Raw genomic sequence first — 27,994 nt, 5'->3', positions numbered from 1 at the left:
GAGGGCAGAGCACCGCGGGGCGGACTCTGCCTTTGGGAAGGACAGCCTTCAATCAGGGCTGCTTCCTGAGATGTGGCTTCTGCTTTCCAGGGCCCATGCGGTACACGTCAGTGGGGCCTGCCCCAGAGAGACCACCGAGGGCCGCCAGGGCTGCCACTGCATTGTCCTCTCTAGCTAGCTCCACCTGCTCAGGGCACGCCATGGTACCGCTCTGGCTGGCTCCACTGTGGTCACGTGTCAAAACAAAAGCATCTGCAAGGGGAACAAGCCTGCCCAGGGCGCAGGCGCCACGGGGGTCGTCAGCTTGGAGCTGGGATTATCGATGGGACAGACAGCAGGTCGGGGGACAAGAACAAGGTTTCTGGAGTGGAGAACATGCATGATGTGTTTAGTGAGTAACCTCAAAGTCTCACCCTCAGGGCCCATCTCAGCAAGTCTCCCCACTCTGCCCACAGCCCACTGTTAGAGGTGTACTCTTAGTTACGTGTCCAGCAAAGCTTCTGGCCACCCACTTTTTCTTTGGCATGGGCTGAAATATACCTTGTGCCTGTTAAGCTGCCCCTGTCAATCTGTCAGGGGCACTGTGTGGTCCAGGCCAGCAGCCAGAATGGGTAGGGTTTAGGAGCCCGTCTGGAGCTGTGTGCCAACACATGGTCCTCTGTGGGACCAGCGGCCTCACGGGCAGAGGCACCACGTCCTGCTCGCTTTGTGGGAGACTCAAAGGAGTACCTTGCCACGTGACCCAACCATCTGCAGCATTCTGGCCAAGAGACAGATGAGCAAGGAACAGGACTGATGCACACGGGGCTTCAGACAGCAGGCCCAGGAATTAGAGGACAGCCACGGGCAGTGTTGATTCCATGGGCTGGGATTACGGACAAGTCACATGACTTGCTATGCACACATAAGGTAAGTGTTACTGGAGGCGGAAGGACAGCTTCCGTGGCGTCATGAACTCCTTCACCATCTCGTCGGTGACCTCCTTGCGCCGGGCCTGGTGCTCGGCGATCAGCGGCTGCAGGACCTCGATGAGCGCCTTCTTCAGCTCGCCCGTCAGCATGGCACCGCTGCTGTAATCCTGCCAGAGCCACAGCAGGTGAGGAGCAGCCTGGCATCAGCTCTGCCCACGCCAGCCGCACAGGGTGGCTAGAAGCCTGGCCCTGGGAGCATGGTCAGAGCGCCCTGCCGAGGCGGGGAGCCTGCTCCGAGCACACCAAACACACGAGCTCCTGGCAAGCTCACTGCCTCCTCCCAACCTCTCAGCCTCTTCTCCCTCTGACTGTAAAGCAACAGAAACCTTAAAGAAATACCCAAGTCCCATAGAGTGGTGGTCAGGCAAGGACAATAACCACGCTCAGTCCAGGACGCAAGCTGATGGCTTACTTTCCTGCTTCTGTGTATTTTCATGTAGCCGAAATCACCACATTTGCAGCTGGTGACTTTTTTCACCATTACTGGCACATTTTTTTCTGCACACTATTTTTAAATAGGTGACTGTAACTCATAACTCACTTTATAACAATTTTTAAAAAAGATTTATTTATTTGAAAGTCAGAATTACAGAGAGCGGAAATACAGAGGAAAAATCTTCCACCCATTGGTTCACTCCCCAAATGGCCACAACAGCCAGGGTGGGGCTCTCACCTGTAGCTCCACTCAGGCCTCCATGTGGGTGCCAGGGTCCTGTGTGTTTGGGTCATCTGCTACCTTCCCAAGTGTGTTAGTAGGCAGTGGATGGAGAGTGGGAACCCTGGGGTCCAGAGCGGTAGCCTGGTGGTTAAAGTTCTCGCCTTGCACGCACCAGGATCCCATACAGATGCCAGTTCATATCCTAGATGCTCCACTTCCCACCCAGCTCCCTGACTGGCCTGAGAAAACAACAGAGGACATCCCAAAGCCTTGGGACCCTGCGTCTGCATGCGAGACCTGGAAAAAGCTCCTGGCTCCTGGTTTCAGATTGGCTCAGTTCCAGCGGAAGACCTTTGTTTCTGTTTCTCCTTCTCTCTGTAAATCTGCCTTTCCAATAAAATCTTTTAAAAAAAAAAAAAAAAGAAGAAGAAAGCAGAAGCCTGGCCTAACCCCAGCCTTTGTAGGCTTTTGTGGAATAAATCAGTGGATGGAAGAGATATTTCTCTCAGCCTTCAAATAAAATGAAAATAAATACTTTAAAAAAAATTCATGGTCAATAGCAATATAATAGTCCTGCTGATCCCACGGGTGGAGTGCTTTAATGTACAGATAACACTTGTTTGTATGGTTGCCACACAAACAGCTACTTCAATTTCTGTGGGGCTATATCCTGTACGGGTGTTGGTTTGAATTCTGGCTACTCCTCTTTTTAAGCAACTCCTTGCTCACGTGCCTGGGACAGCAGCAGAAGACAGGCCTCCCCACCCACGGGGGGGACCAGGGACCGCCCAGGCTCCTTGTTGCTGTGCAGAGTGAACCAGCAGACAAGATCTCCATCTCCCTTTTCTCTGTAAATCTGACTTTCCAATAAAAATCAATACATTTTAAACACCCACAAGCCCCAAACTCAGCGACTTTACTTTCCTGAGATACCAGCATCTCCTCCAGTCGAGGGGCTGGCCTCGGCCCTGGCGACACAGGCAACTCCAACTATCTGGTAGGGCAGCCTGCGGTCCCCAGCGAGGTTGCGCAGGAGGGACAGCGGGAGCGGGGGCCGTGGGTGGGGGCTACCTCACCTTCCGGATCTGCTCCAGCTTGTCATCATCCTCCAGGAAGAAGGTCAAGTACATGAAAGAGACGTCCACGTCACAGTTGCCCCCAAACTGCCTGTGCTCCTCGATGGTGTCCCGGCCCCCAGAGAAGGCATGCTTGTTGACCTGCATGAGTGAGCGCACAGAGGGAGGCCGTCAGTCCTGCTGCCAGCCACCCAGCGGTGTGTCTGAAGTCAGGGAAGGGTGGGATGCACACAGCTGCTTCTAGCAAATTCTGGGTGCAGGCAGTAGAGAAGCGGTGTGAGGAGGAGGACAGGTGACCCAAAGTGCCACCAGGGCTGAAACACGGGAATATCTGCCGGTGTTGTGAGGCGATGAGGTGCAGGAGCAGGTGTGTAAGCCAGTTCCAGAGCAGGCATCAGGACACGGCCTGCTCCTGCGGCAGGTCTCACTGCCTGCTGGGCCACAGGAGAGCAGCTCCCTCCCACGTAAACAAGAACAAGAGGGCTGCGGGGAAACCGGACCCCACGAAATGGAGAGGCAGCAGAAGACCTGGGCAGACTTTACTTAAAACATGGCAAGGGGCTTAATTTAAGATGATATGATGTTATGTATAACATGTTATGTTATGAATGTTATATGTTGTGTATAAACTAAAATTGAAGTGTAGTAGAGGTGGTCACAGAAGGTGGCTGGGAACTCGCATTTACTTTTAACATATTGGTTACTCATTACTATGTCAATTAATTCCATAATGATGTAAATTTTTGCTGATGGTATGTTGGAGCTTTCAATTGACTGGGATGATACTCTGCTGGCTCTGTCTTCAGACCAGAGAGAGTATACCTAAGAAGCCGTTGAACTTGACTGGACAAGAAGATGCTGGACTCTATGTTTGGTATACGCTTGCAATGGGGGAATCTCAACTGAACTTGAGCTGTGCTTATGCAACAAGGTGGAGGAATCCACCATGGTGGGAGGGTTTGGGGAGGGGTGGGGAGAACCCAAGTACCTATGTAACTGTGTCACATAATACAATGTAATTAATGAAGTAAAGTAATAAATAATTAAAAAAAAAAAAAAAAAAAAACATGGCAAGGGGGCCCAGCGCGGTGGCCTAGCAGCTAAAGTCCTTGCCTTGAATGCACCAGGATCCCATATGGGCGCCAGTTCTAATCCTGGTAGCCCTGCTTCGCTTCCCATCCAGCTCCCTGCCTGTGGCCTGGGAAAGCAGTGGAGGATGGCCCAGTGCCTTGGGACCCTGCACCCATGAGGGAGAGCCGCATGAAGCTCCTGGTGTTGGGTTGGCTCAGCTCTGGCTGTTGTGGCCCCCTGGGGAGTAGGCCAGCGAATAAAACATGGCCAGGTTTCAGAAACTGAAGGAAAATTAAGAAACTGTCCCCACGGTGGGAGGTGTGTGTTTAGGAATTGTGAAGATGGCCCAACCTACAGGCCTAACGTACAGGAACCTGACAGTAAACAGGCTTGGGACCAGAAGCGACAGAGCAGGTAAACAGAGGGACCTGGGACGTAGGAAGCAGGGCCACAAGGACAAGCCACAGCGAACCACTGAGCTCTTGGCCCCAGAGCGCTCTGGCTGCCCCACAGCAGCTGATGGCTAGGCCATAGGGCCGCCTGGGCCCCTCTGACCCTGGAGCCTGAGCAGGAGGCCAGGCTGACATCCGCGTCATGGGCGCACTTGCAGAAGTGGGGGCTCCACATCCACTGGGGCTGCTGTGGACGCCATGATGGATTCTGTGGGCTCCACAGTGACAGGGATAGGCAGGAGGGGCTACTTCTGCTTGGGCTGCACGGTGCAGTTGTTCACTTCTGTCCCGGTTCTCTAGCCTGGCAGTACTCCTCAGCTCATCTTTCACACGGGACCTCGTGGAAACTCAGTGTCACGCCTGTGACACCGTCAGCCTGGATGCTCTCACCTAAAGGACCTGGATAGCTGGGGTCACTGGGCATGCCCTGTGGGGTCTGGAAACAGCACGACCTGATCTAGAGTTTCTATATCCTCAGCTACTTCCAGATCAGATACAAACACCCTCCACACTGGGACTGTGCGCACAGGAGTGTCTGCTGCTATCTGAGCTCATGCCAGCAAGGAGACTCGGCTCAGGGCTCCTTGGTGACCTCAGCCTCAGGGGGCTGCTTATCAGAATGACAGAGCGAGCAGGGTCTGGGTGCTGTGACTTCCATCCCCACCTGCCTGCCACAAGGGTCAGCCAGCTGTTAAGTGCCTCAACAAAGTCACTCTGCCACAGTCTTCCAGCTCACACTAACAGCAAATACTGTGTCAGCAGCCGGGAGCAGCGCGGGTAGGCGGGTTGGCGCAGAACAGCACCAGGCCCTGAAGAGCGGGCCGCACACACAGTCTAGCTGCTCCTGGGTGACTTGGTGACATTCCTGAGCACTTGCTGCACACTGGACTGTTCTGCTGAGGAGGATCCTCAGTGCTGTGGGCCCGGGCCCAAGGATGGCTGCCCACAGCCTGCAGCAGTGTTGCTGTCCTGGTGGGTGATGCCCCACACCGTCCTGGGCTCAACCCCCCACGCCCTGCCACCAGCTCCAGGATGCCAACCAGGCTCCTGACCAGGGCTCAGAAATACACCAACAGCCACGTTAACTAATGTTAAATCACATTGCCATAACTGCGCTGCCAGCACAGTGTCTCGGTAAGAAAGGCAGGCTAGGAACACTGCCTTCTTGAAAGGCCCCAGGGACAGTCACTGGAGTGGTGCAGCAAGCAGCTGGCCACCCTGGACTCCTCCTGGCCTTGGCGGCTGAGGCAGCTGTGGGAGTGGAGAGCATGCGTGCCCCTGGCCTGCAGGCTGTCCCTGCCCAGCTGCTGCTCACCTTGGTCTTGATCTGCTTGGCTGTGTCTGTGAGGAAAATGGAGGAGTTGGGGTCACTGGCGCTCATCTTGGTCTGTGCGCCCTGCAAGGCGGGGAAGAAAGTCGAGTGCAGCAGGGCAGGCTTTGGGCAGCCGATCCTGGGGGCCACGTCTCTGGTCATCCTGAAGTAGGGATCCTGTGGGGAGGCCAGGCGAGAGGGGCTGTGTGTAGCCTGGGTCATCCGCTGGGGAGCTTCCCATCGGCCAAAGAAATCGTCCCTCTTCCCCCGACCCTTCCCCACACCCCTCCCACAAGCAGGCAGGCACAGGAGCAAGTCGCTGGACTGGGGACTGGGCGGGCGAGCCCGCTCTGCCTGACCTGGTCAATGGCACACGGGATGAGGCACTGCACGTCAGTCCTGTTGTGGAAGATTTGAGGGAACGAGCTGCTGAAGGAGGGAGCGGCCTGGATGGCAGGAAAACTGATCTTGCCTGGAAGCAAGGGGAACATGTTAGTACACATGACACCAATGCTGGCTTTATTTCACCCAGTTAGAGGAAAGAACAAAAATGGGGGCTTTTCCCCACTGCAAAACAACCATGAAGGAAAACCTGAAAAACAGAACACCTTGCAGTCCTAACTCCTGTATTTTCGATTTTTTTTTTTAAAGATTTATTCACTTTATTACAGTCAGATATACAGAGAGGAGGAGAGACAGAGAGGAAGATCTTCCGTTTGATGATTCACTCCCCAAGTGAGCTGCAACAGCCGGTGCTGTGCCGATCCGATGCCGGGAACCTGGAACCTCCTCCAGGTCTCCCATGCGGGTGCAGTGTCCCAAAGCATTGGGCCGTCCTCAACTGCTTTCCCAGGCCACAAGCAGGGAGCTGGATGGGAAGTGGAGCTGCTGGGATTAGAACCGGCGCCCATATGGGATCTTGGGGCGTTCAAGGCGATGACTTTAGCCACTAGGCCACACCGCCGGGCCCTAACTCCTGTATTTTCACTGCTTTTCTTCTGTATTTTACCCCAGCATCACAGCTGGGATGAACTGTATACCCCTTTTGCGCTAAGCCATGTACCAACATTGCGACTGAACACAGCCCACCTGTCAAGGATCCCCACCTAACCACTGCCTGATCTCCGGGCACTGAGAGGGCTCCAACTGAGTCATTTATGCTGGACATTTTGGTCGAGGTGCGTGTTGGCACCGTCTCTAGGGTCCTCGCCAGAGGGTATGAAGCCAGTCCTGTGCAGCTGCTGCTAGCTGGTCTGCACGGGCCCAGGCACACTGTGGCCACTGCTGACGACACACGCTGCCTCAGCAGTGAAGGACGGTTGCACGGTCCCGCTGCTCTTTGTGCACCCAAGTCCTGTCTTGGGGACGCTCTCTTGTAGTGGGTGCTACTGAAACATGATGTGGCCATTGCTTTGAACCAAGCTCCTGTACCAGACCCTCCAGTTCAGCCAGATAAAGATCTCCAGGGCCCTAGAGCGAGCAGCAGGTCCAACTGCCCTCCTGTACCCTCTGTGTGCACCACAGGCCTTCCCACACTGACTGGGGTCCTTATGGAAGCTGTCAGAACTCCACAGGTGCCCATCTTCTCAATCCTAGTGTGAGGGACTGAGGAGAAACAGCCACACGGCCTGTGAAGTGTTGAGTGTAACGTATTAGTTCTTTCAGAGAAAACCCAGGTCTGAGTACCTATTTGTTTTCTAAAGCTTATTTTATTTATTTGAAAGGGAGAGAGAGAGAGAGAGAGAGAGAGAGAGAGAGAGAGAGAGAAAGAGACCTTTCTCTGGTTCACTCCCCAGATAGCACAAAGACTAGGGCTGGGCAGCTGAGGCCAGACCCCAGAGCTTCCCGGGGCTTTTCTGCGTGGATGGCAGAGGCCCGACTGTGACACGAGAGATCGTTGAGAACAGCGGGAACTGTGTGTGCCGACAGCTCAGACACAGCACCGGTGCTTGGACAGATGTTTTGAAAAAGAAATATTCAAAACATTTCAGGAAGAATTTAAGGTAATTTATGTTCCAGTCTTTTCATACTGGAGTGGTTAGAGATGAGACTCAAAGATGGCAGGAAGTATATTATCCAGAGTTTTGTAATTGATGCTTGAATATGAATTTTATATAATGGAAAACGAACCCAAGAGGACTGATAATCAGATTTGTTGTGAATTTTCTGTATATTGAATGAATGAAGATAGAAATTGAAGATTAATATGCACATTTACATGATTTCATTTTTGTAAAAGGCAAAAGTGCATTTATGTGTGTTTATATATACCTGTATATACAAAGGAAAATGTTTCAAAGGATATACTTTAACTTGTTCACAGTGATAACCTCTGGGGAATGGGATTAGAGGGAAGGGGATTTATGTGGCTGTCTGTATACTGGGTGGGATATTGTGCTTTTATTTCTGTATTTGAATTTTTTAATAAATATGTATTATTTAACAAAAAAAGAAAATTTAAAATTATTTACATTTGATTAGGAATGAAGGAAAAAAGGGAGAGAAAGGGAGAATGCAAGCAGGTGCGGTTTCATCTGCTGGCTCATTCCCCAGAGGACTACGAGAACTACGCTGGGCCAGACCAGGGCCGGGCCAGGACCAGACCCTGGGCTCCCACGTGGGTGGAACTATGCTTATCAGCTGGGACCCAGGAGCAGCAACCAGTCCTCCGAGACGGGAGGAACACTAAATGGTAGGCTGATGACTGCCGAATGCCCCACCGGGTTGCGTGCTGCCCCCGGCACTCCGCCAGAGGTCCCCTTACCGATGACTGCCGAATGCCCCACCGGGTCGTGTGCTGTCCCCGGCACTTCGCCAGAGGTCCCCTTACCGATGACTGCCGAATGCCCCACCGGGTCGCGTGCTGCCCCCGGCACTCCGCCAGAGGTCCCCTTACCGATGCAGTCACTGTCACTGAAGCCGAAGATGCCTTTCACTTGGTTGAAGGTGACATGCTTCTGAATCTTCACGACGTTCTTGTAGAAGCCCGGACTCATCCTGCAAAGAGGACGGGAAGCAAATGCTGACTGCGGGGCAGCTGTGGCTGAAGCAGCCAGAACCACCAAGGCTGGCCAGTGCGGAGGTCCAGCAGGGCCAGCAAGGTGCCAGGACACCTGCGCAGCAGGCAGAGCTGACCGGTGCAGGCAGAAGCCCATGTGGAACCCACACGAATGAGACATGCAACGAGGCAAGGACATATCCGGGTCCAGAGATGTGGGCGCTATCACCAGGGAAATTCTGCTGGGGCCCACGGTCCCGTGTGCCATGGAACCCAAGCTGGGAATGCCAGTGAGCCTTTCTATGGAGACAGACGTGCTGTGGGACCGTTTGCTCCACGTGGCCAGATGGAGAGTGTGGGCAGATACTCACAGGCCCAGGGACAGGACAGCCTGGATGGGCCTCTCAGCATCTGGCTACCCTTTCCTTTCCATTGGGGGACAGCCCCACGGCAGAGTTCACGCTGGCCTGATGTTTCACCTCCGGTCCGCTGTGCCATGTGGCAGGCTCTTCAGCTGGCAGGTGGCAGTGGGAAGCCTGCTCACCAAGAATTCACTTGCATGGCAAGAGCTATGCCACACACTGGGTTGCTGTGGTTGTAACTTGTCTGCCACTGGGGGGGTGAGAGGAGGTGAGGATGCAACCTTCTGGAGATGGTAGTAGCAGGCCCTTTTGGTGTTCCATCACACTGAGCTTGGCCTACAGACTGTAGGAAGAACTCAAGACCTATGGGACTGACCATCCTTCCAGCACAACAGGAACACAAAGCCCTTCTCTCTCCCAGGCTGAGTGAACGCTCCCTGAGGCTGCCACACTGTGTCTGGGCACGAAAGTTGAAATCGATGCATATGATGGGCCTTCCAAATGTTCTTAAAAAATACATATATCATGAAAAAACAATGCATGGATTAAAAAATCTTCTTGCAACAAAATGGCTTAATCTTTTAATTTTTTCTCCAGGAACTTTAAGAAATATTTTGATCCTTTCAATGTTTATGAATGGTAAGGGTAAGAGTCACACCTTAAAGATGCTGATAGAACTTGATTTGTTCTATGTATACATACAACTTTCCACTTGCAAAATTATTGATAAACAGAATGATAAATCATATCCTAACACTAAGCAGGCCTTGTAGCTATTTAAGATGTCTCTGGCTTAGCCACGCTCTGGCAGACTTCCTGTTCAGAGCCAGCTAGGCATTTCCCTTACCCCATGTAGTCAAGGTCAGAGAAGATGAACGTCTTGTTGACATCGAAGCCACAGGCGATGATGTCCTTGACGTTCTCCAGGGTGTAGCCATAGACCTGCTCCACGGTCAAGTCCTTCCACAGGTACTTCTCATCATCCGACATCTGCACCACCAACGGCACGTCAAACACATCCTGCAGCCACCTGCAGGGACAGGCCAGGAGCTCGTGGAAGAACGCCACTCGGCATCTAAACTCTCAGCTCCTGCTAGCGGGCTGGCTGGGTAACACAGTCTATTTTGAAGTTCTATGATGATTTTAGGAGGTGGGTATTGGGTCAACTTTCAGCACTTTCCCTGGCATCTTAGCAGGGAGCTGGACTTAGCAGGGAGCAATAGCTGGGCTTGTACTGGTGCCTCTATGGGACAACGGTGTCACAGCGGGATGGTGCCAATTCTCAGGGCACAGGGAGTCCCGAGTGATGTCTGCAGTTACCCACGTGCTTTCCCCAGAGCCAAGGATGTCACTCTCGGCTTGCAGATGTGGAAAGTCGGGCTTTGTGACACAGGTGGTCCTGGCCACACGGGCAGCAACAGGATGGAACGCAAAGGGGCCTGGCAGGCTGAAGAGCCGCACACTTCCTGGCACCCCACAATCCCCTGAGGCGAGTCTAGGAACCAGCCAGGTGAGAAGTCTCAAAAGAGCGGTATCCCTGATGCCCCGGAGCAGCACAGGCAGCCAGCTCTGCCCCGTCAGTCCTGCCAAGGGGAGCAAAGCCGCAGGGCCCAGCACTTACTTGGTGAAAATAAAGGGGATGAGGTGACCAACATGCATGGCTTCTGAAGAGGGACCCCTGCCTGTGTACAGGTAGAAGGGCTTCTTGTTCTCATAGGCGTCAAGAACCTGGTTCATATCTCTGTAGGAAACAGGAGAAAAGGAAACAATGATTTCCTGGAAACAAGATAGAACATAAAGAGACACACAGCAGGAAAAACCAGTCACTTGATCCTTAAGGTACAAAAAGAACAGGCCCCGCTGCTGAACTGGTTTCCCCCTGGGAATTTTACAAGGATAAGACCCTCAGGCAGGGAAGTGTTTACAAGGCAGACATGGCTGGGTGGCTGCTGGACTCCTGGAGATGCTTCCAGCCACCAGCAGGCAGCCCTGCTGCACTGCAGCCACCAGCCTTCCCCAGGACTCAGACCAGCACCACCCACTCCTCTCTCGGCATCACCCCACCAGGCAGTCGACAGACCCCAGCACAGGAGAATCCCAGGGTTCGAGGGAGTCCAGAGAGGATGTCCCCAGCTGGAAAGTTGGACTGGGCCCTCGGTCCTGTGTGAATCATTTTGGGGTCACCCTCCCCCTAGGTCAAGGATTCTCACTGCTGGCTGGGCAGGGCTGTTTCCTGGGCGCAGCTCTATAGTTCCCAGCACTGGCCCAGGTGGTGTTTGAGAATTTGCAGTTGTAAAAACGTTGCAAGATGTACAAAATGTTCAGCAAGATTTAAAGGCAATCAATACCCCTGACTGCTAAAGTTGTTTGAATCTGGGCAAAGTGTTCAAAACCAAAAAATGGAAGAGGTATCTACCTCTTATAGAGGCCTGGCTAGGACAGCCCAAGGACAGTATTCTTGCGTTCTCTCTCTTTTTTTAAAGATTAATTTACCTCCCACATAGGTGCAGGGTCCCAAGGATTGGGCCAGGCCACAAGTAGGGAGCTAGATTGAAAGCAGAGCAGTCAGGACATGAACCGGTGCCCACAATGGATGCTAGCGCAGTAGGCGGAAGCTTAGCTTCCTACACCATGGCACCGGCTCTTGTCTCTCAGTTCTTACTGTGAATTTACTGTCTACTTAGTTGCTCACAGGTCAAACACGGCCAGTGAATTTAGTTCAGGAGAGAGCACATAATCATGCCAACAGGAAACAGAAAAAACCGGATAAAATCCAATATGCTTTCATGACCTAAAACAAAAACAAAAAACCCCAACCAACCGACAAACAAAAAAACACTTCAACAGACTAAGAACAGAAAGAAACTCCTTTAATAAGATGAACAGTATTTTGAAAATCCACAGCTGACATCATATTCAATGGTGAAAGACCAAGCTCTCCTCCCAGGACCAAAGCTAAGCCCCAGAGGCCCACTGTCAACACTATTCAATTTTGTCCTGAAAGATCAGGTTAGAGTATTAGGCAACAAGTAAGTTCAAACTGGAAAGGAAGAAGTAAAATGGTCTTCATTTTTCGGTGGTATAATGCTCTGTGCAGAAGAATTTATGGATAAATACCATTAACAAGAAATAAAGACGACTAGCACAAAGCAACTGAACCAAGGTTCAGGATATCATTGCAACACCCACATCAGCCGCATTTCTAAACAGTGGCAAAGAGCAAGCAGAAAATGAAATTAAGAAACTGCCCCATCTTAACCAGTGTCAACAAGATGAAATCCTGAGGAATAAATCCAAGGCAAGGATATGTGAGACAAGTACACTGGAAACCACAAAAGACATGAAAAGAAATTCAAGACCAAGTAAGCATGAAGATATTCCACACCCGTGGGTCAGGAGACTGAACACTTAAAGATGGCAACAGCTTTCAAACTAGGCTACAGGTTGGTACAATCCCCATGAAAATCCCAGTTGTCTTTTTACAGGATGGGAAAAGCTGATCCAAAAATTCCTATGAGAATGCAAAGGATTCAGAATAACCAAAAAAAATCTTGAAAAAGGACAAAGCTGTAGGGTTAAAATTTTGCAACTTTAAAACTCACTACAAAGTTACATTAATAAGCCTGTACAAGGTTGGCAGAAAGATATAAATCAGTGGAACAGGACTGAGAGTCTGGAATGATACTCTACAGTCACTTGGCTCTCAACAGGATGCCAAGAAAGCTCAATAGTGAAAGAAGAATAAAGTTGGAGCCCTACTACACCCACATACAGAAATAACCTCGAGACAAGATCGGACACCTAGGTGGAAGAGCTAAAACCAAAGAACTCGGAATAAGACAGGGTGCACCACTGTGACCCTGGATTAGGGAAAGGCTTCTGAACTGTAACACTGACAGCACAAGCAACTAAAGAGAAGACAAACCGACTTCATCAAAAGAAAACTTCAAAGGGACATTACCAACCAAGATTATGTAACGGGAGAAAAGACTTCATATGTTGACAATCAACTAGCATCCAGGATTATTAAGGAACAATTTGAACCCATCAGAGGACAACGTATTCACAAGAGGCAAGAATCTAGCCAATTCCATTAAGGTATAAAAACAGCCAATAAGCACATAAAAAGATGCTCGCATGGACATTAAGAAAATACGAACTAAAACCACAAGGAGATGGCAGCATTAAACAGAAACAACCCAGAAAATGGCACACAGTGGGCAAAGGACTCTTGTACACCACTGGGTGAAAGCAAAATTATACAGCTACTGTGGAAAATGGCTCTCAGAGCCTCAGAAAATTAAAGACAGAATTACCACATGAACCATCAACTCTACCTCTAGAAATACAGCAAAATGAAGTGAAACTACAGACTACTCAAACATCTGTACAGCACACACGCTCAGGGCAGCGCTACTGAACCCCCCGCTCCCATATCCACTCAATGGGTATCACTTGGGAATGAAGACAAACAAGTACAGACGGACTGCTATTCTCGATGGCCTGCTTGGGGTGATGTGAAAGTACAGCCACGTGAGTACTGCGCTTCACTTGACGACTGTATTCAGGAAGCTGCGGGACAGCCACTGTGTTATTATACAGAAGCTTCACGACAGATGATTTTGCCCTTAGATGTGGGGGGAGATTTAAAAAACAAAAGCAGCTGCAGTTAGTTTAATTCCAGAACAGGTAAACTCAACCCATGGAGACAGAAGGCAGAGGAGTGGTGGCTGGCCGCTGAAGGGAAGGGGCCATGGGGAACCACTGCTAGGGGCCAAGGTTTCTTTGTGGAGAGATGACAATGTTCTAGAATTCTACAGCCATAATAGTTGTACAACTGTGAATACACTAAAATATACTGAATTATATACTTTAACCCAACTTTGGATCCTAAATCCCAGGACCACGAGTTAGCAAATGGTCCTGCCTCACCTGGGTCACCTATGGGGTAGGAGAGGCAGAAAGCCCAGAATCCGTTCGCCATTGAGGTATGTGTGTGCCAGTCACGGTCCTCTGTTACTTTCTCTTTTGAAATCATTTACATCTAGGCTAGTACATCCAGTTTCAGAAAGCCTACTGTTTACTGCACGGAAATGTTAGATCTGGAATATGAATCCCGCTTGTTCTCATTACATTGTAAAGTTTATAGCATGTGATTTGGCAGGACTCTCCTCGCAGAGGAGGGGGACCAAGGGAGGCCGTGCGGGCGTGCTCCACGGTGAGCTCAGTGGCTCTGCACAGAAGGTGCCTTCCCTGCAGCAGTGGGCACAGGGCAAGGAGAGGGTGGGGCTGGGGGTGGGGAGGGTCGTGGCGCCCACCCCTGACCTGTGGGAGAAGAAGATCCCTCGGCGCAGGAAGCGGTGCGGTCTCTGGCCCGCGGCTCTCTCAATGCGGTTTATCAGCTCTTTGTCAATTTTGCTGCTTCCGAACTGGACTGGAAACAAAACCAGAACAAAGAACAGGTGACTTTCCGAAGGCTGGGGGCTCAGCTGATAGCTTTTACTGAAATGAGGGGAGAAAACCATGATTCAGGCACAATGCTCAACAGTCGAACCCAGGGCTTTCCACTCACCAAGGGCAAGGTCTTTGTATTAATGGAAAGCCAGATCATGACCTACAAAGCGAGACAAACTACTAAACAAAATATTTGGCCTGAGATTCACTTCTAACGGGAAACGTGTCCAGAATACAGTGCAGTGAGCACTTTCTGCAATCACGTATTCACACACACACATTTAGTTACAATTTCTGCTCATTGACAGCCATTCGTTTTCTAACTTTGTTGCCCAGAACAAATGTCTGTTTTCTGTCCTGAAGTGAGTTTTCTCTCCCTGACAGTCTACACGTGAGCCATGGGAAACAGCTTTCACCCCAACAAAAACAATTCCGGCTGGGTCTGGGGCTACGGTGTGGAGGGTGATGCTGCTGGCATCCCAGGTTGCAGTCCCAGCTGCTCTACTTCTTTTTTTTTTGAAAGATTTATTCATTTTATTACAAAGTCAGATATACAGAGAGGAGGAGAGACAGAGAGGAAGATCTTCCGTTTGATGATTCACTCCCCAAGTGAGCCGCAACGGGCCGATGCGTGCCGATCCGATGCCGGGAACCTGGAGCCTCCTCTGGGTCTCCCACACGGGTGCAGTGTCCCAAAGCTTTGGGCCGTCCTCAACTGCTTTCCCAGGCCACAAGCAGGGAGCTGGATGGGAAGTGGAGCTGCTGGGATTAGAACCGGCGCCCATATGGGATCTCGGGGCTTTCAAGGCGAGGACTTTAGCCGCTAGGTCATGCCGCCGGGCCCAGCTGCTCTACTTCTAACGCAGCTTCCTGCTAACGTGCTGGGAAGGTAGTGGGATTCGGGACTCTGCTACCCACAGGGGAGACCACTGGCTCCGGCCCGGCCCAGCCCAGTCTGGCTACTGCAGCCGTGCTTGCGAGAGTGAGTCAGCAGGTGGGAGACGTGTCTCTCCCTCTTTGTTACTCTGTCTTTCAAATATGCAAATAAACAAATCCAAAAAAATGGAGAAGATACCACTTTAGTTTCGTTTCTTCCTGAACACTGTGCGTGGGCTCGGAGTTCGTGCTCCTCAGCCGGACAGCAGTGGCTGGCCCAGGCAGGACAAGCCTCGAGGAGGCCTTGACAGTGAGGTGTGATGTCAATGAATGGCCATGCTTCTCTCTCTCTCTCTCTTTCTTTAAGAGTTACAGGGAGGAGAGAGTTCTTCCATCTGTTGGTTCACTCCTTAAATGGTCTCTTTGGCTAGGGGTGGGCCAGGCTGCAGTCAGGAGCCAAGAGGCAGCAGGTTCTTCTGGGTGTCCCACCTGGGTGTTCCATCCTGTTGCTTTCCTAGGCGCATGAGCAGGGAGCTGGATGGGAGGTGGAGCAGCTGGGACAGAACCAGTGTCCGTATGGGATGCTCATGTTGCAGGTGGCAACTTAACATGTTAGGCCACAGTGCCAGACATCTGCTTATAACCATGAAATGAAAACAATATTGCAAAGATACCCATTTCAATAGATCTTTTCCAACTTCTAATTCCTCAAAAACGGAAGAAAGCATCCACTAACCTAAGAATTTCCACAGACCACTATTTTGAAATAAGTTTTATATTATTATATTGAAGAATATTACTTTGGTAATACGATACACAACCAAAGGTTTTAGGATCTATTTTTTTTCTGTATTGAAACATCACTGGATTTATCATTAATTAATAATAACTAATTCAGAAATTGGAAACACCCAAGGAGTCAGCTCCCTGCGGCCTCTCCTGGCAGAGGACGCACCGATGAGCTTGTCATAGTCAACGCCCTTCGCACTGCTCGTCCGCACTGTCCACGGGTCCACGAAGTCCTCGTTGCTGCCTGTGCCATTGGTCTCACTGCTCCCGTCAGGGGCCGTGCTCCCCGGGGGGCAGTTTGCCTTGTAATCCTCTCCTAGGGCTGCCTTGTAGCTCATTTTTAATGAGAGGAGCATCTTGACTGCAGAATCAACTTCCTCCTGCAGAAATAAAGGAAAAGCAAAGAGAGCCCTGAGAGGCAGCATCTACCGAGTGCCTGGAGGGTTGCGGGGATCTTTCCGCTTCCACACAACCTCACTGCCTCCTGACAAACCCATGAGGCAGGCCTCGCTGCTGCTGTCTGCTTTCCATTCAAGAGAGGTAACAGGGTCTACCTGTGAGGCACAGCGAGTCGTGGCCCAAATGCTTGCTCTGTTAGCGTGATGGTGACACGCTGCTTACAACACCGTTAATGTGTAGGACGTCTCAAATACCACTGACACCAGACAACACGCAAGGTAACGGATATGTAGAAAACTCAACCAATGACCCCCAAGATGGTAAGAGTAATATGGAAACAGATAAAGGCAAGGGGAAAATACCTTAGGTTTTCAGTAGAGATTCACCAGGAAAGTTTGGAATTTTATCCAGTTATCAGAAGTATTTCATGTTGTTTCAAAATGAACATAAGCACAAACAAGTGCAAATAGGAACAAATGTAGAATGCACCCTTGGGTGCTCTGAAAGTCTATTAAAGACCTCTCCCAGGAGCCTGCCCTGGCCACCTGCAAGAGCCTGGTATTCACTGAGCAGGTTTAATTAAACCATTAGTCATGCCATGCCCGAAAGCTCTGCTCCGGTAATTGGCCTTGCTGGATTAGATCACAAAGACTAGACAGTCCAGTTGGCTTGCTGAGGGAATACACACGTTTCCACCCATGTCGAGTTTACACAGAATATACCACCAAATGGGTGGCCCACTGGAGGACCCCCAACACCACCTGCATTAGAGACACGTTTCTCCAGGTTCAGCCCTGAGGTCATGGGGAACTGTTATTCTGAGTGATTTGTGCTACAGATTACAGAATTATCTGCAATTCATCAAACAAATGAGTCAGATTTGTGGAATCAACCCCAAAGACACAAGCAGCACAACAGCTAAGGTGCTTGCTAGGTTATTAGACAGCAAGTGTGACACAGCTCACCTCCACAGCGCCTGGCTGTCGCAACAGAGAATAGGTCCTGAATGATTATGGAAAGACTCTTCCTTTTTTTAAAAAATTTGTTTTATTTTATTTATCTATTTTTATTGCAAAGTCAGATATACAAAGAGAAGAGACAGGAAGGATCTCTGTCCAATGATTCATTCCCCAAGGGACTGCAACAGCTGGAGCTGCGCCAATCCCAAACCAGAAGCCAGGAACCTTCTCCAGGTCTCCCAAGCAGGTGCAGGGTCCCAAGGCCCTGGGTCATCTTTGACTGCCTTCCCAGGCAACAAGCAGGGAGCTAGATGGGAAGCGGGGCTGCCGGGATTTGAACCCGCACACATATGGGATCCCAGCGCATTCAAGGTGAGGACTTTAGCTGTTAGGCCACGCCGCCGGGCCTGCAGGCTTCCTCTTGTACGAATGCATTAAGTCAGCATCTCTCCCTCACTAGGTGTGCTGGCAGACAGTTCCTACTCGAGCTGGTCTAACTGTGACTCCATGCCCCTGCTCAAGGATACACAGGCCAGCCTTGCCTGCTGTTGCTCTCAACCTAACATGGAGCAGGACACCAGAACAACATTTGGAAGCTGATGTTCTGAAGAGACCAAAAATGTTGTCACCTATCTGAACCCATAGAGCTGCATTGCAGACAGAACTTTCCAGCATGGCAGGAGTCAGGAAGCTCCTGCAGGTGTATGAGGGGTACTCCAGGTGCCACCAGGCTGGGTCCTGACTTGGGTGATGCTCACACAGGTGTGGTCGTTTTGTGAAAATTCAACTAGCTGCCTGCTTATGACCACCACATTCTGAGTCAAATGGCATGTTCCAATCTAAAAGGTTTACTTTGAGTAAAGGAGAAGAGATAGGCACCACGGCCAAAAGGGTGAGCTACTGCTTGGAATACCTCTATCTGAAGTGCCTGGCTTCGGCTGCCACCTTGGCCTCCCATCCAGCTTCCTACTGGAAGCAATCCATGATAGGCTCAATTACTTCAGGTACTGCTGCTCAGGTGGGAGAGCAGGTGGAGCTCCTGGCTCCCAGCTTCAAGTTGGCCCAGTTCTGGCTGCTCCCGGCATTTGGGGAGTCAAATAACGAATGGAAGATCTGTTTCTCTTTGTGCCATGCTGCCTTTCAAAAAAAATCGTATTTTATAGAAAAAGAAAATTTCTAAAGTGTTTATACTATAGACAATTTTAAGGGCTAAATATAAATTTATTTCTGAATGTTTCATTATTTAATTCTAGTCTCATTGTATAACCTCTGAATTCCCTTGCATGTTCCAGTGCTGGTATTAGCCAATGAATATACTTGGAGTTTAAATTGAGTTATGTTCTGATTGTTAACTAAAATAATGAATATGACTATAGTTAAGCAAAAATACTAACTAAAAACATTTTGTTAAATGCTTTTCAAATGTAACATTTTGTGATTTAAAAAAAAATACCATTGTCAAACACCTAATTTGGGTTCACAGAGGGGCTGGTCAACATTTGAGTCCTTCACTTACTTTAGACTTTTGCTTTAAACTAATTTAGCCAAGTATGGTGATCTCTCACTGGTGAGTCCACCTCATTCTGTCAAATCAACAAATTTTCCCCCTTCCTCTTCCATTTTATTTAGGAGGTAATCAGACAGACAGCTACATGTCCTCCATCTGCTGTTCACTCCCCAAATGCCTGCAACAACCTGGCTGTCAGGGACCAAGCGCTCGGGTCATCACTGCCGGAGGTGGACTGGAAGCAGAGCACTGTGCTATGGGTTAAGTTGCCACTTGGGTGCCTGTACCCCACACTGGAGAGCATGGGATCCACTCCCGCCTCCATTCCTGACTCAGTTTCCTGTTAATGCACAGTGGGGGAAGTAGCTAAGGACGGCTCCCGTGGAGAACCGGGTGGAGTTCCAGAGCTCTCCTTGGCCTGACTCCGTCCTGGCTGTGTGGGCATTCAGGCAGAGAAACAGCACATGATTCAAAGATCTTCTTCGGTGTGCTTCTCCCTGGCCCTGGGCCTTTCAAATAAAAAATGAAAAAGGGGGATAGAGACTCATGAGGACAAAGGAAACAGGAAGAGGACAACAGCCACAAAATTATGGAAGCTGAAAACTGATGGGTTACCAGGAATGAACATGTGAGAAAAACTAATGCTTCAACGTCACGGACGCAGAGAGCAGGGCCACACTCTCCCACTGTGCAGCTGGCCACCTGTGCTCTCAGGGACTTACGGCAGAGAGTGTAGTGTAGACACACGGCAGGGAAATAGGAGCACTGGTGGAAAGTCTCTTCAAGAAGTAACTTCCACTGCCAAGGAAGTGCCCTGGATGTACTTAAGACTGGCACATAGTGAACACATGGCGTTATAGTAAACATATTGTGAACACGTGGCAGCCCACCTTCAGGTTCCAGAAGAAGCAGGCCATGGGGGCTGGTCAGGTGAAGAGAACAGGTAATGAGGGCAAGCTGTGTCACCGCTGGAGACAAACTGGCAGAGAATGGCCTTGCTATGACAAGAGCGCCCTGGGCCAGCCCCAGGACCTTCCTGAAGGCACAGCCTAGTAAAGCCTAGTGCCAGCCAGAAAGCAGAACCTAGAGGTGAGCCCAGGCCTTCGTCCCACCCAGAGCACCCATGGTGGGAGTGCTGGTCCCTGAAAGCAGTGGTGGAGAGCCAGCGGACAGCAGAGTGGCTGATGGTCACCCTGATGCGAATGGCAGGTGAGGAAACATTAGCTGGGCGTGGCCTGAGAGTGTAAGGTGGGAGGACAATTAGGCATGCTGGAGACAGCAGGCTGGTACCGTCCTGGAGAGAGCAGGCTGGTACCAACCTAGAGAGAGTAGGCTGGCACCAACATGGAGAGAGCAGACTGGCACCGACCTAGAGAGAAGGCTGGCACAGACCTGGAGAGAGCAGGCTGGTACTGCCCCTCATGAGAACAGCATGCTATAAACAAGCTCCAGGGAGTTAGAAATCATAAAACCAAACAAAAGCAGCAAGCCTAGAAATGTAGGAACTATCTCTAAAAGAATAAAACAAAATGGAAACTAAAGCAATAGGAAGCTCTGGGGAACACTCTGGTCAGAAATGCCTGTAGAAAGGCGTCAGTGCAGTACCATGCCTTCTTGAGAGCTACCCTGAGGGCAGCAGGCAGCCTGTGCTCTGCCAGGATGCTGACCAGATCCTTCCGATTTCCTGAGAGAAAACACGAGTCACACCCGACGCCTCCACAGCGACTCTGCAGGCCTGCAGGCCATGCAGCAGGGGCTTCAGAGGCCCACTTGAGACCTGCAACCCACACTAGCCAAGTGTGAGGCAAAAGGCACATGCTTTAAGACAAGTAAGATCTTGAGAGTTCTTCCACTTTCACTGCAATCCTCAGAAGCCATGCGAGAGCTGTTCTGCCAAAACAAGGGTAAATGAAGGAAAAATGACCCAAGATCAGGGGCACAGGGACCCACAGACACAGGAGGACAGCCCTGAAGGGGAAGAGAACGACTCCACTGCGCGCAGTGTGGGAGGCGAGGCACCAGCCAGCAGGCAAGTAGGCTCCCAAGATCTCCCAAGGAGACGGACATGACAGCTGGGCTGGCGTGAGTGCATGCGGAGCGGGTTCATGCGACTGGGAGGGAGCGTGAAGACAGCCACACGTCCGCCAACAACAGGATACGTCCTGAGAAGCGTGTGGCTAGGGCATTTTGTTGCTGCATGTGGTGACACAAACCTAGTAGCTATCAGTACATAAAACAGTCAAGCAAACAGAACTTGAGACAAATATTAACTCCAGAGAAAACAGAAGTTGATCAGGAAAGGAAAAGAACTTGCATCTACTTGATGGTTCAGCTGTGTACAGTGTTTATACAGTCATAATCATGTCAACAGTCATAGTGACCTGTTACTGCCACATATGCCAGGAGACCGGTGGCACGCAGAGGTGTTTCAAATCCCAAGGTCAACAGTGAAAGCCCCAGACCTGACCATCAAGAGGCAGTAGTGGTATGAGTGGTTTCCAGAAGGGCCACAGAAAAATGTGCATTATGAAAAAAGTTATGCTTATAAAAATATTTTGCAACAAAATAACAATATCGGTTAATTAAATTTTTTCACAGACTTTTTGAAATTTCCTGCATAATACACATGATAGTCAGAGACAGAGGTTAATATCCAAAGAACCAAGCAAAAGAACTGGGAGTGGGTGTCGGGGCAGGAAACGGGAAAGGTGGCTGGGCTGCTCACCCCGTGCACCTGCCAGGTCTGCCTCCTCAAATTTCTCCAACCTTGGATGGAAAACATTGGGGAAAACAAAACAAAACAAAACAAAATGTAAAGAGCACCTGCACTTGTGCAGACTGTGTCTGTCTGACAGGCCAGTAGGCAACAGAGAACAGTGATTAGCCCTGCTGGATGTGGGGGATAAAGGAGGGAAGTGGGTGCGCACAGGCCCAACACAGCACTGGTCCACACCACAGAATGTGGTGCCTGCACGCACTCTAGAGAGCAGTGGACGTCGCAAGGCATGGAGAACCACCGGCTTTCAAAGGCTGCTGGCCTTCAAAATGAAAGGTCCACTTTGGGGTAAAATGGCGCCAGGGACACAGGTGGCACAGAGCCATGTGCAGAGCACCCCACGTCATGGCCTACCTTAGATGCTTTTTGGGCTTTGAGAGACCTCACGAGTTCCCCTTGCGTTGTGATGCTGTTGAACAGCTCCAGGGCAGAGGCACCTGCCTCACCGTTGCGCATGTCTGCCATCTTCCAGCACAGAGCCTCACACTGACCCGGGAGATATGTTTAGGGTCAAGGCAAGTCTGTGGGGAAAGGGAGAGATCAAGCAATCATTGCAACAGGTGTTCCCTTTCTTACATCAGTTCTTTTCTGTAAAGGTACTGAGGTAGATTAGACAGAGACATAAGCAGACATCAGGGTTCTTGGAAAGAAGAGGAACATCTCACCCACTCTAATTTTGTTTGCACCAGTAGGAATAATCAACCCAGCCTGGTTTTTCCCTGATCTAGGCCACATGAGGCACACAGGTGTTGTAGTCCTGCTTAGTCTGGTCTGCCCCCATCCCAGCTCATGCTCTCCAGGGGGAGTAGCTGTCCAGCAAGGGAACCCCCCCGATATTCCCCCTACCAGATCTGCCCCCTCCTTTCCTGGTTCCCATGCGTGCTGCTTGGGCGCTGCACTCACATCCAGTACAGGCAACCTCACCCTGGCATTCCATATTGTGCATTGGTTTTTGTCACGGCCAAAACTGGCTCGACCCACACTGTTCTGGTGCTCGGATTCGCCAGTGGATGATGTGAACTGATTCAGCCTGGTCTGCCCCCAACCCTTGCCAAATGCATGCCAGTGGGTAACTTTCCATGGCCTGTTCTGGGCTGTTTCCCATCATGTTTCTTGCGCTTACCTGCCGGGTCTGTGTCCTGCCAGAGGAGTTGCCCAGGCTGCTCCATCAGAACCTCTCCCAATGCCAGATTTTGCGCATACCAGGGGCTCCATAAGCCAGCCCTACTCAGTTCACCTCCTGTCCTAGCAGGAACAGTGGCTTTTCCTGACTGGCCTTCAACCCAAACTGGTCCTTGCTGCTGGATGTTTCAACCCAGCCACAGCTCGTCCATACCCACATATGGCTCACATATGGCTTAGTAGGGGTTGAGACCTAGCTTAGTCCATCCCACATCTACCCTGGTTCTCCAGGACACCAGACGGTGTTGGAGTCTGGCCCGGCTTGGTGCGTCCAATCCCAGTCCACTCTTGTGCCAAGGGAGACTACAACCGTTTCCTGATCAGAACGCAGCCCCCATTCCAGCCCACGCGCCCCTTGGTGGGAACCTCAATCCAGCTAGGGTGTCCCCTTAGCTCCCCAGCTAGGCCTGTTCCCAGCCATAGATCACACACATGCCAGTGGTTGCTCTGACTCAGCTTGGCCCAGCCCCTCACCTGTCCCGACCTCTGCTTTAGACACTGTGGCTTAGCGTTCCTGGCTCATGCAGACCAGCAGGTGCAAGAGCCTAGCTCGGCATGACCTGTGCTCCATCTTGGTCTCTAGTCTCGCTTGTGGGATAAGGTTTGCTCAGTCCTGCCTGGTACATCCTGTTCCATTACCAATTCACACATTAGCCAGCCATTGGAGCTGCTTTGCCCAACTCGTCTGACCTCCAGGTCTGGACCACATGTTCACCAGTGGAAGCTATGACTCGCCAGGGGAGTTTCCCAAGTTCCTCCACTTAATCCACTCCCAGACCCAGTTCTCATACATGCCATTGGGTTTTAGGCCAGGTTCCAGTGAAGCCTGGCCTTCCATTTGGCCTTGTATGAGCTGGTGAACGTTGCAGCCCGGCCCACCTTACACTCTATTCAGGATGCACATTCAGGTGCTGCTGCCTTGACCAGTCCAGACTGTTGTGAGTTCCTTTACCTGTGATTGATGGCAGGCTCCTTGGTCACACCTAGCTTAGTCCATCACCACCCCAACTCTTGGGCTAACAGTGGGTTTGGCCCACACATCCCCCACAGAATCTACCCCCGGATATGGTTCTCTCATGTGCTAGTTAATGTCATGGCCCTGCCTAATGTGACCCGTCTCGTGATCCATCAACATGTCAGGTAATAGGATATGATCCTGCTGGACATGCCCCGAGCCTTAGCTTTTGCATGGACTGGTGTTCGGGGGTCAGCACTGTTCAGTGATTACAAGTTCTTGAAAGGAAGAGTACTGTCATTGGGAATCATTAGGATTGATTCATGTTCCAGAAGCACAGTGGGTTCAACCTGGAGCTACCTAAGCAGCGATTCAAAGAACCAAAACCCCAGGGGTTCCGGCCAGAAAGCCAGCAGGTGGAGGCTGGTGCCAAATGGTGCACTGGCCGCCGGGGACAGTTCACCACGTGCACGTGGTGGCTGGCGTCAGGGATCCGGGCATGAGACTCCCTGTCCTGAGACCCACCAGCAGCCAGGAGGCTGCTGGAAGTTTAAACTCCCAGGCCCAAGGTCACGCCCCTCCCCAATCCCATCCCCTACTCAATGAGGGTGGCGGATAGGCCCCGGGCCTGCCCAGTCATGGAGACCTGCCCCCTCCGTGTACTCACCCCGAAGGCAGCAGCCCCCAGAGCTCAGGCAGGCCCGGGACAGCTTACCACGTGCACGTGGTGGCTGGCGTCAGGAATCTGGGCATGAAACGCCCTGTCCTGAGACCCACACCCCAATTATTGTGACATGGTATAGTATTCTAAGTCTCCGCCTATGGCACCAGCTTCCCATAGCGGTGACAGTTCAAATCCCAGCTACTCCACTTCTGATTCAGTTCCCTGCTTACAGCCTGAGAAACCAGAAGAGGATGGCTCAAGTGCCCATGAGATCTGGAAGAACCTCCTGGCCTTGGGACAGCTCATCTCTGGTCGCTGTAGCCATCTAGGGAGTGAACCAGCAGATGGAAGGTCTGTAAAATCTGCCTTTCAAATAAAACAAAAAATAAATCTTAAAAAAAAATTGTTAATTTTTCACATGAAAGACAGAATGAGAGTAGAAGATTAGGGCTGGGACACACTGCAGCCAGGACCCAGAATTTTCTCTGGGATCCAAGTTCTTGAGTCCAGGTACACTAGCAGGAAACTGGACTGAAACTTCATCCTAGCCACTAGGATCTTTGGCTCCACCCATCAGGCCACGCCACACAGTCCAATATTGTGTCCACACTCCTGCACCTTCCCCTCATTAACTTTATCTTAAAAGCCCTGGGACAAATTCCCCAGTATTCACAGGCAGGACCAGCACTAAGCCAATGGCTTCCACTGCTGACCAGCTGCTCTTCTCTCAAAGTGAGAGCTGGGTGGAGATACAGCCTGCCCTTGCAGTCATACTAACTTGGCAGTAGGTCAGGCCTGGTGGAGTCAGGGTCACCATCAGCCCCCTGGGGGCGGTCAGGCATTTCCCTAGATTCCCCATCTACAGGAGCAGCAGGAAGCATCAGCTCCCTGGAGCCTGGCAGCAAGCCATTCCTTAGGTGAGGCATAACTTGCCCAAATAACAGCAAGGACCCAGCATAGGTAGGATTTAAAAGGAAGCAGCCTGATCCTAGAGTCTATACGCTTAACCATTATCCCAGAAATAACTTAACTCTAGGAGCCAAGAATTCCAGTGTGAGATGTACTGTTTTATTTATCCATCTGTGAAATTTGTTCCCAAAGTGTGTCACTTTCAACAAACCGATCTTTGTAAAAGTCAGTGAGACGGTGGCAGTCAGGTCCGGACAGCCAGTGCCTGACATGAGAATCACCACAATTCCCAGAGGGGAACCTGCTGATAAAGGATGCAGACAACAAGGTGCCCAGAACACAGAGCGAAGGCGGAAGCGGCCTTGCGTGGAGCTGGACAGAATGACCCAGGCTCCACCTGCCCTTTCTCCCACTCTCCCACCCCTGACTGCAATAAGCTTGCACATTAGTCACTGCACATTTCTGACTCTGCCCAGATCAAACAACAAAGTAATGAAAATGACTCCTTGGCCCCAATATGGTCTTTGTACATGTTCTGCATCTGAAGAGGTGTGGGCTTAGGGAAGCTGGTGTCCAGAGCCTGGCAGCAGTTCAGGTGCAATGCCAAGACCCTTCGATCAAGCACCTCAGCTGCACCTTTACCGGGAGTGCCTTACACTTGCCCCCATTAGCTCTTTATCTTAAAAACCTTGGGGACGGGGAGGCATAGCCTAGCGGCTAAAGTCGCCTTGAATGTACCGGGATCCCATATGGGCTCTAGTCCCGGCAGCTCCACTTCCCATCTAACTCCCTGCTTGTGGCCTGGGAAAGCAGAGGTTCCAGGTTCCCGGCTTCGGAAAACAAACAACAAAACAAACCTGGAATAAGGAATGAATTAAGGAACTACTGAAGAGCCCAACAAACCAGGATGCAGGCACAACCTGTCTGATGCAGCCAGGAGAGCAGGTGGTCCAGGAGAATTCCTGATGCCTGGCACACTGCCAGCAGGTGGGCCACCACTTCTGCCCCTAGTGTAGCGACAGTGGCTTTGGACTGGCAACATCTCAGAGAATATGAGAACGAATTCTTAAGACCAAAGAGTTCTAGGGCCTGGCACAGTAGCCTAATGGCTGGGGTCCTTGCCTTGCACATGCCGGGATCGCATACGGGTGCTGGTTCGTACCCAGCAGCCCCACTTCCCATCCAGCTCCCTGCTAGTGACCTAGGAAATCAGTCAAGGACAGACCAAAGCCTTGGGACCCTGCACCTGCATGGGAGACTTGGAAGAGCCTCCAGGTTCCTGTCTTTGCATCGGCACAGCTCCGTCCAGCTGTTGTGGCCGCTTGGGGATTAAATCAACAGACAGAAGATCTTCCTCTCTGTATATCTGACTTTCCAATAAAAATAAATCTTAGGAAAAAAATGAGCAAAGAGTTCTTTGCTCCCCAAACTTCTGGAGCAGGTTATTTCCTATTGTTCAACACTAAGAGGAAAGGCTACTGTGCCAGCGAACTGGTCAAATGCGCATCTCCCTAAAAGGGCAGGAAGTTGCTTTTGTCCGCACACAAACCCACGTAAAGGCTGGCTGTTGACTACTGAAGGACGCAGCACCAGTGAAAAACACGAAGCTGGCATGAGGTGGTACCAGCCTCAGCTGCTCACCCAACACCCATGCATCCATCACCCGGGCCCATGGTAAGAAGTTAAAGGCACAGCATCCTAACTCAGGCAGAGATGGTCCCCGGCACCCCAGGAGAGGGCCAATGAAGGAGTACGCCCAGCAGTGCGCCAGGCCAGGATGACAGTACATACCAGCCGTGGCAGCCGCTGTTGCAGAGGGACCGCTGGTGGCGTGGGGCAGCTGAAGGTGCCCCGCAGGGTTCCAGCTGGCTTTATCCCTTAACTCCCCATTCGTTTCAGTTTCCTTTTTCAGAAAAGGCTGCTTTCCTTCCTGTTCACCCCACCCTTGGGACAACTCAGTTTCTTACAACCGATGCGGATTCCCAGAAACTATCTGGCCTGCGACCAGCGCTGCCCAGTGGGCGGGTTGCTCCGCGCCCAACACCCGCTGCAGAGTCAAGGCGCTGGTCATTGCATCAGCCAGCCGGCTGGGTAACCCCCGGCCTCACCCTCTCCTCCCGGGCGCAGTTCAGGGAGGCGGGGCGGCGCAGGGGCAAGACCGCGAGTCCTGGGGTCACACACACACACACACACACGTGTGTGGTCTGTCCCCAAGGGTCACTGCGCGCCTCGCAGGGCACCACGGCCGAGAGCACAGCCCTGGGCAGGCGCCCCTCGTGGGCTGTGCCCCTCGGCGGGCAGCGAGCCGGCGCTCACCGGCCCCGGTGGGCAGCCCCTGCCCCTCACTCTCCCCTCGAAGACCCCAGCACTTACCAGACTCCGAAGGTCCCGTCAGCACCACCGGCTCCACCACGGGACGGCCTGTTAGGCGTCCGTGGAAACGCCGTCCGGCCGGAAAACTTCCGGCCCGGCTGCGCTCTTATTGGCTGTGGGCGCAGAGGGTTGGATGGAGGCGGCCTCTGATTGGCTGGCGGCCCCAGCGTCGCGGCGGAACGCCAGTGGGAGGACGAGAGCTGGCGGGCCGGGCTCTGGAAGAGGTGAGCGCTTCCGGTGCGTGTGGTGAG

At 51.4% G+C, this 27,994-nt stretch overlaps 2 protein-coding genes across 3 annotated transcripts in view; one reads left to right on the top strand and one right to left on the bottom strand.

The window, feature by feature from the left end:
• Positions 1–3: 3 nt before the first annotated feature.
• On the bottom strand, positions 4–27,865 carry WARS1 (tryptophanyl-tRNA synthetase 1). 2 transcript variants are annotated; one of them, XM_058655356.1, is made up of 11 exons: positions 22,015–22,181; positions 16,186–16,399; positions 14,226–14,334; positions 10,522–10,641; positions 9,748–9,930; positions 8,437–8,537; positions 5,900–6,012; positions 5,544–5,717; positions 2,706–2,846; positions 905–1,078; positions 4–252 (listed from the first exon to the last, which is right to left on the bottom strand). In XM_058655356.1, exons 1-10 carry the CDS (start codon positions 22,123–22,125, stop codon positions 917–919), a joined length of 1,428 nt encoding a protein of 475 aa, XP_058511339.1. In that variant the 5' UTR covers positions 22,126–22,181; the 3' UTR covers positions 4–252; positions 905–916. The 2 variants fall into 2 exon arrangements, with proteins under 2 accessions (XP_058511339.1, XP_058511338.1); XM_058655355.1 differs by lacking the exon at positions 4–252 and adding an exon at positions 27,744–27,865 and having other exon boundaries at positions 474–1,078.
• A 92-nt stretch (positions 27,866–27,957) lies between these two features.
• WDR25 (WD repeat domain 25) overlaps positions 27,958–27,994 on the top strand; it is a 116,859-nt gene continuing 116,822 nt past the window's right edge. The window contains exon 1 of the mRNA XM_058655227.1: positions 27,958–27,989. The gene's annotated coding sequence lies outside the window, so the exon portion shown is untranslated. The remainder of the gene's footprint in view (positions 27,990–27,994) is intronic.

Source organism: Ochotona princeps, chromosome 26, assembly GCF_030435755.1.
Source record: "Ochotona princeps isolate mOchPri1 chromosome 26, mOchPri1.hap1, whole genome shotgun sequence".
Lineage (NCBI taxonomy): Eukaryota > Metazoa > Chordata > Mammalia > Lagomorpha > Ochotonidae > Ochotona > Ochotona princeps.
This window is presented reverse-complemented; position numbering and strand designations above follow the sequence as displayed.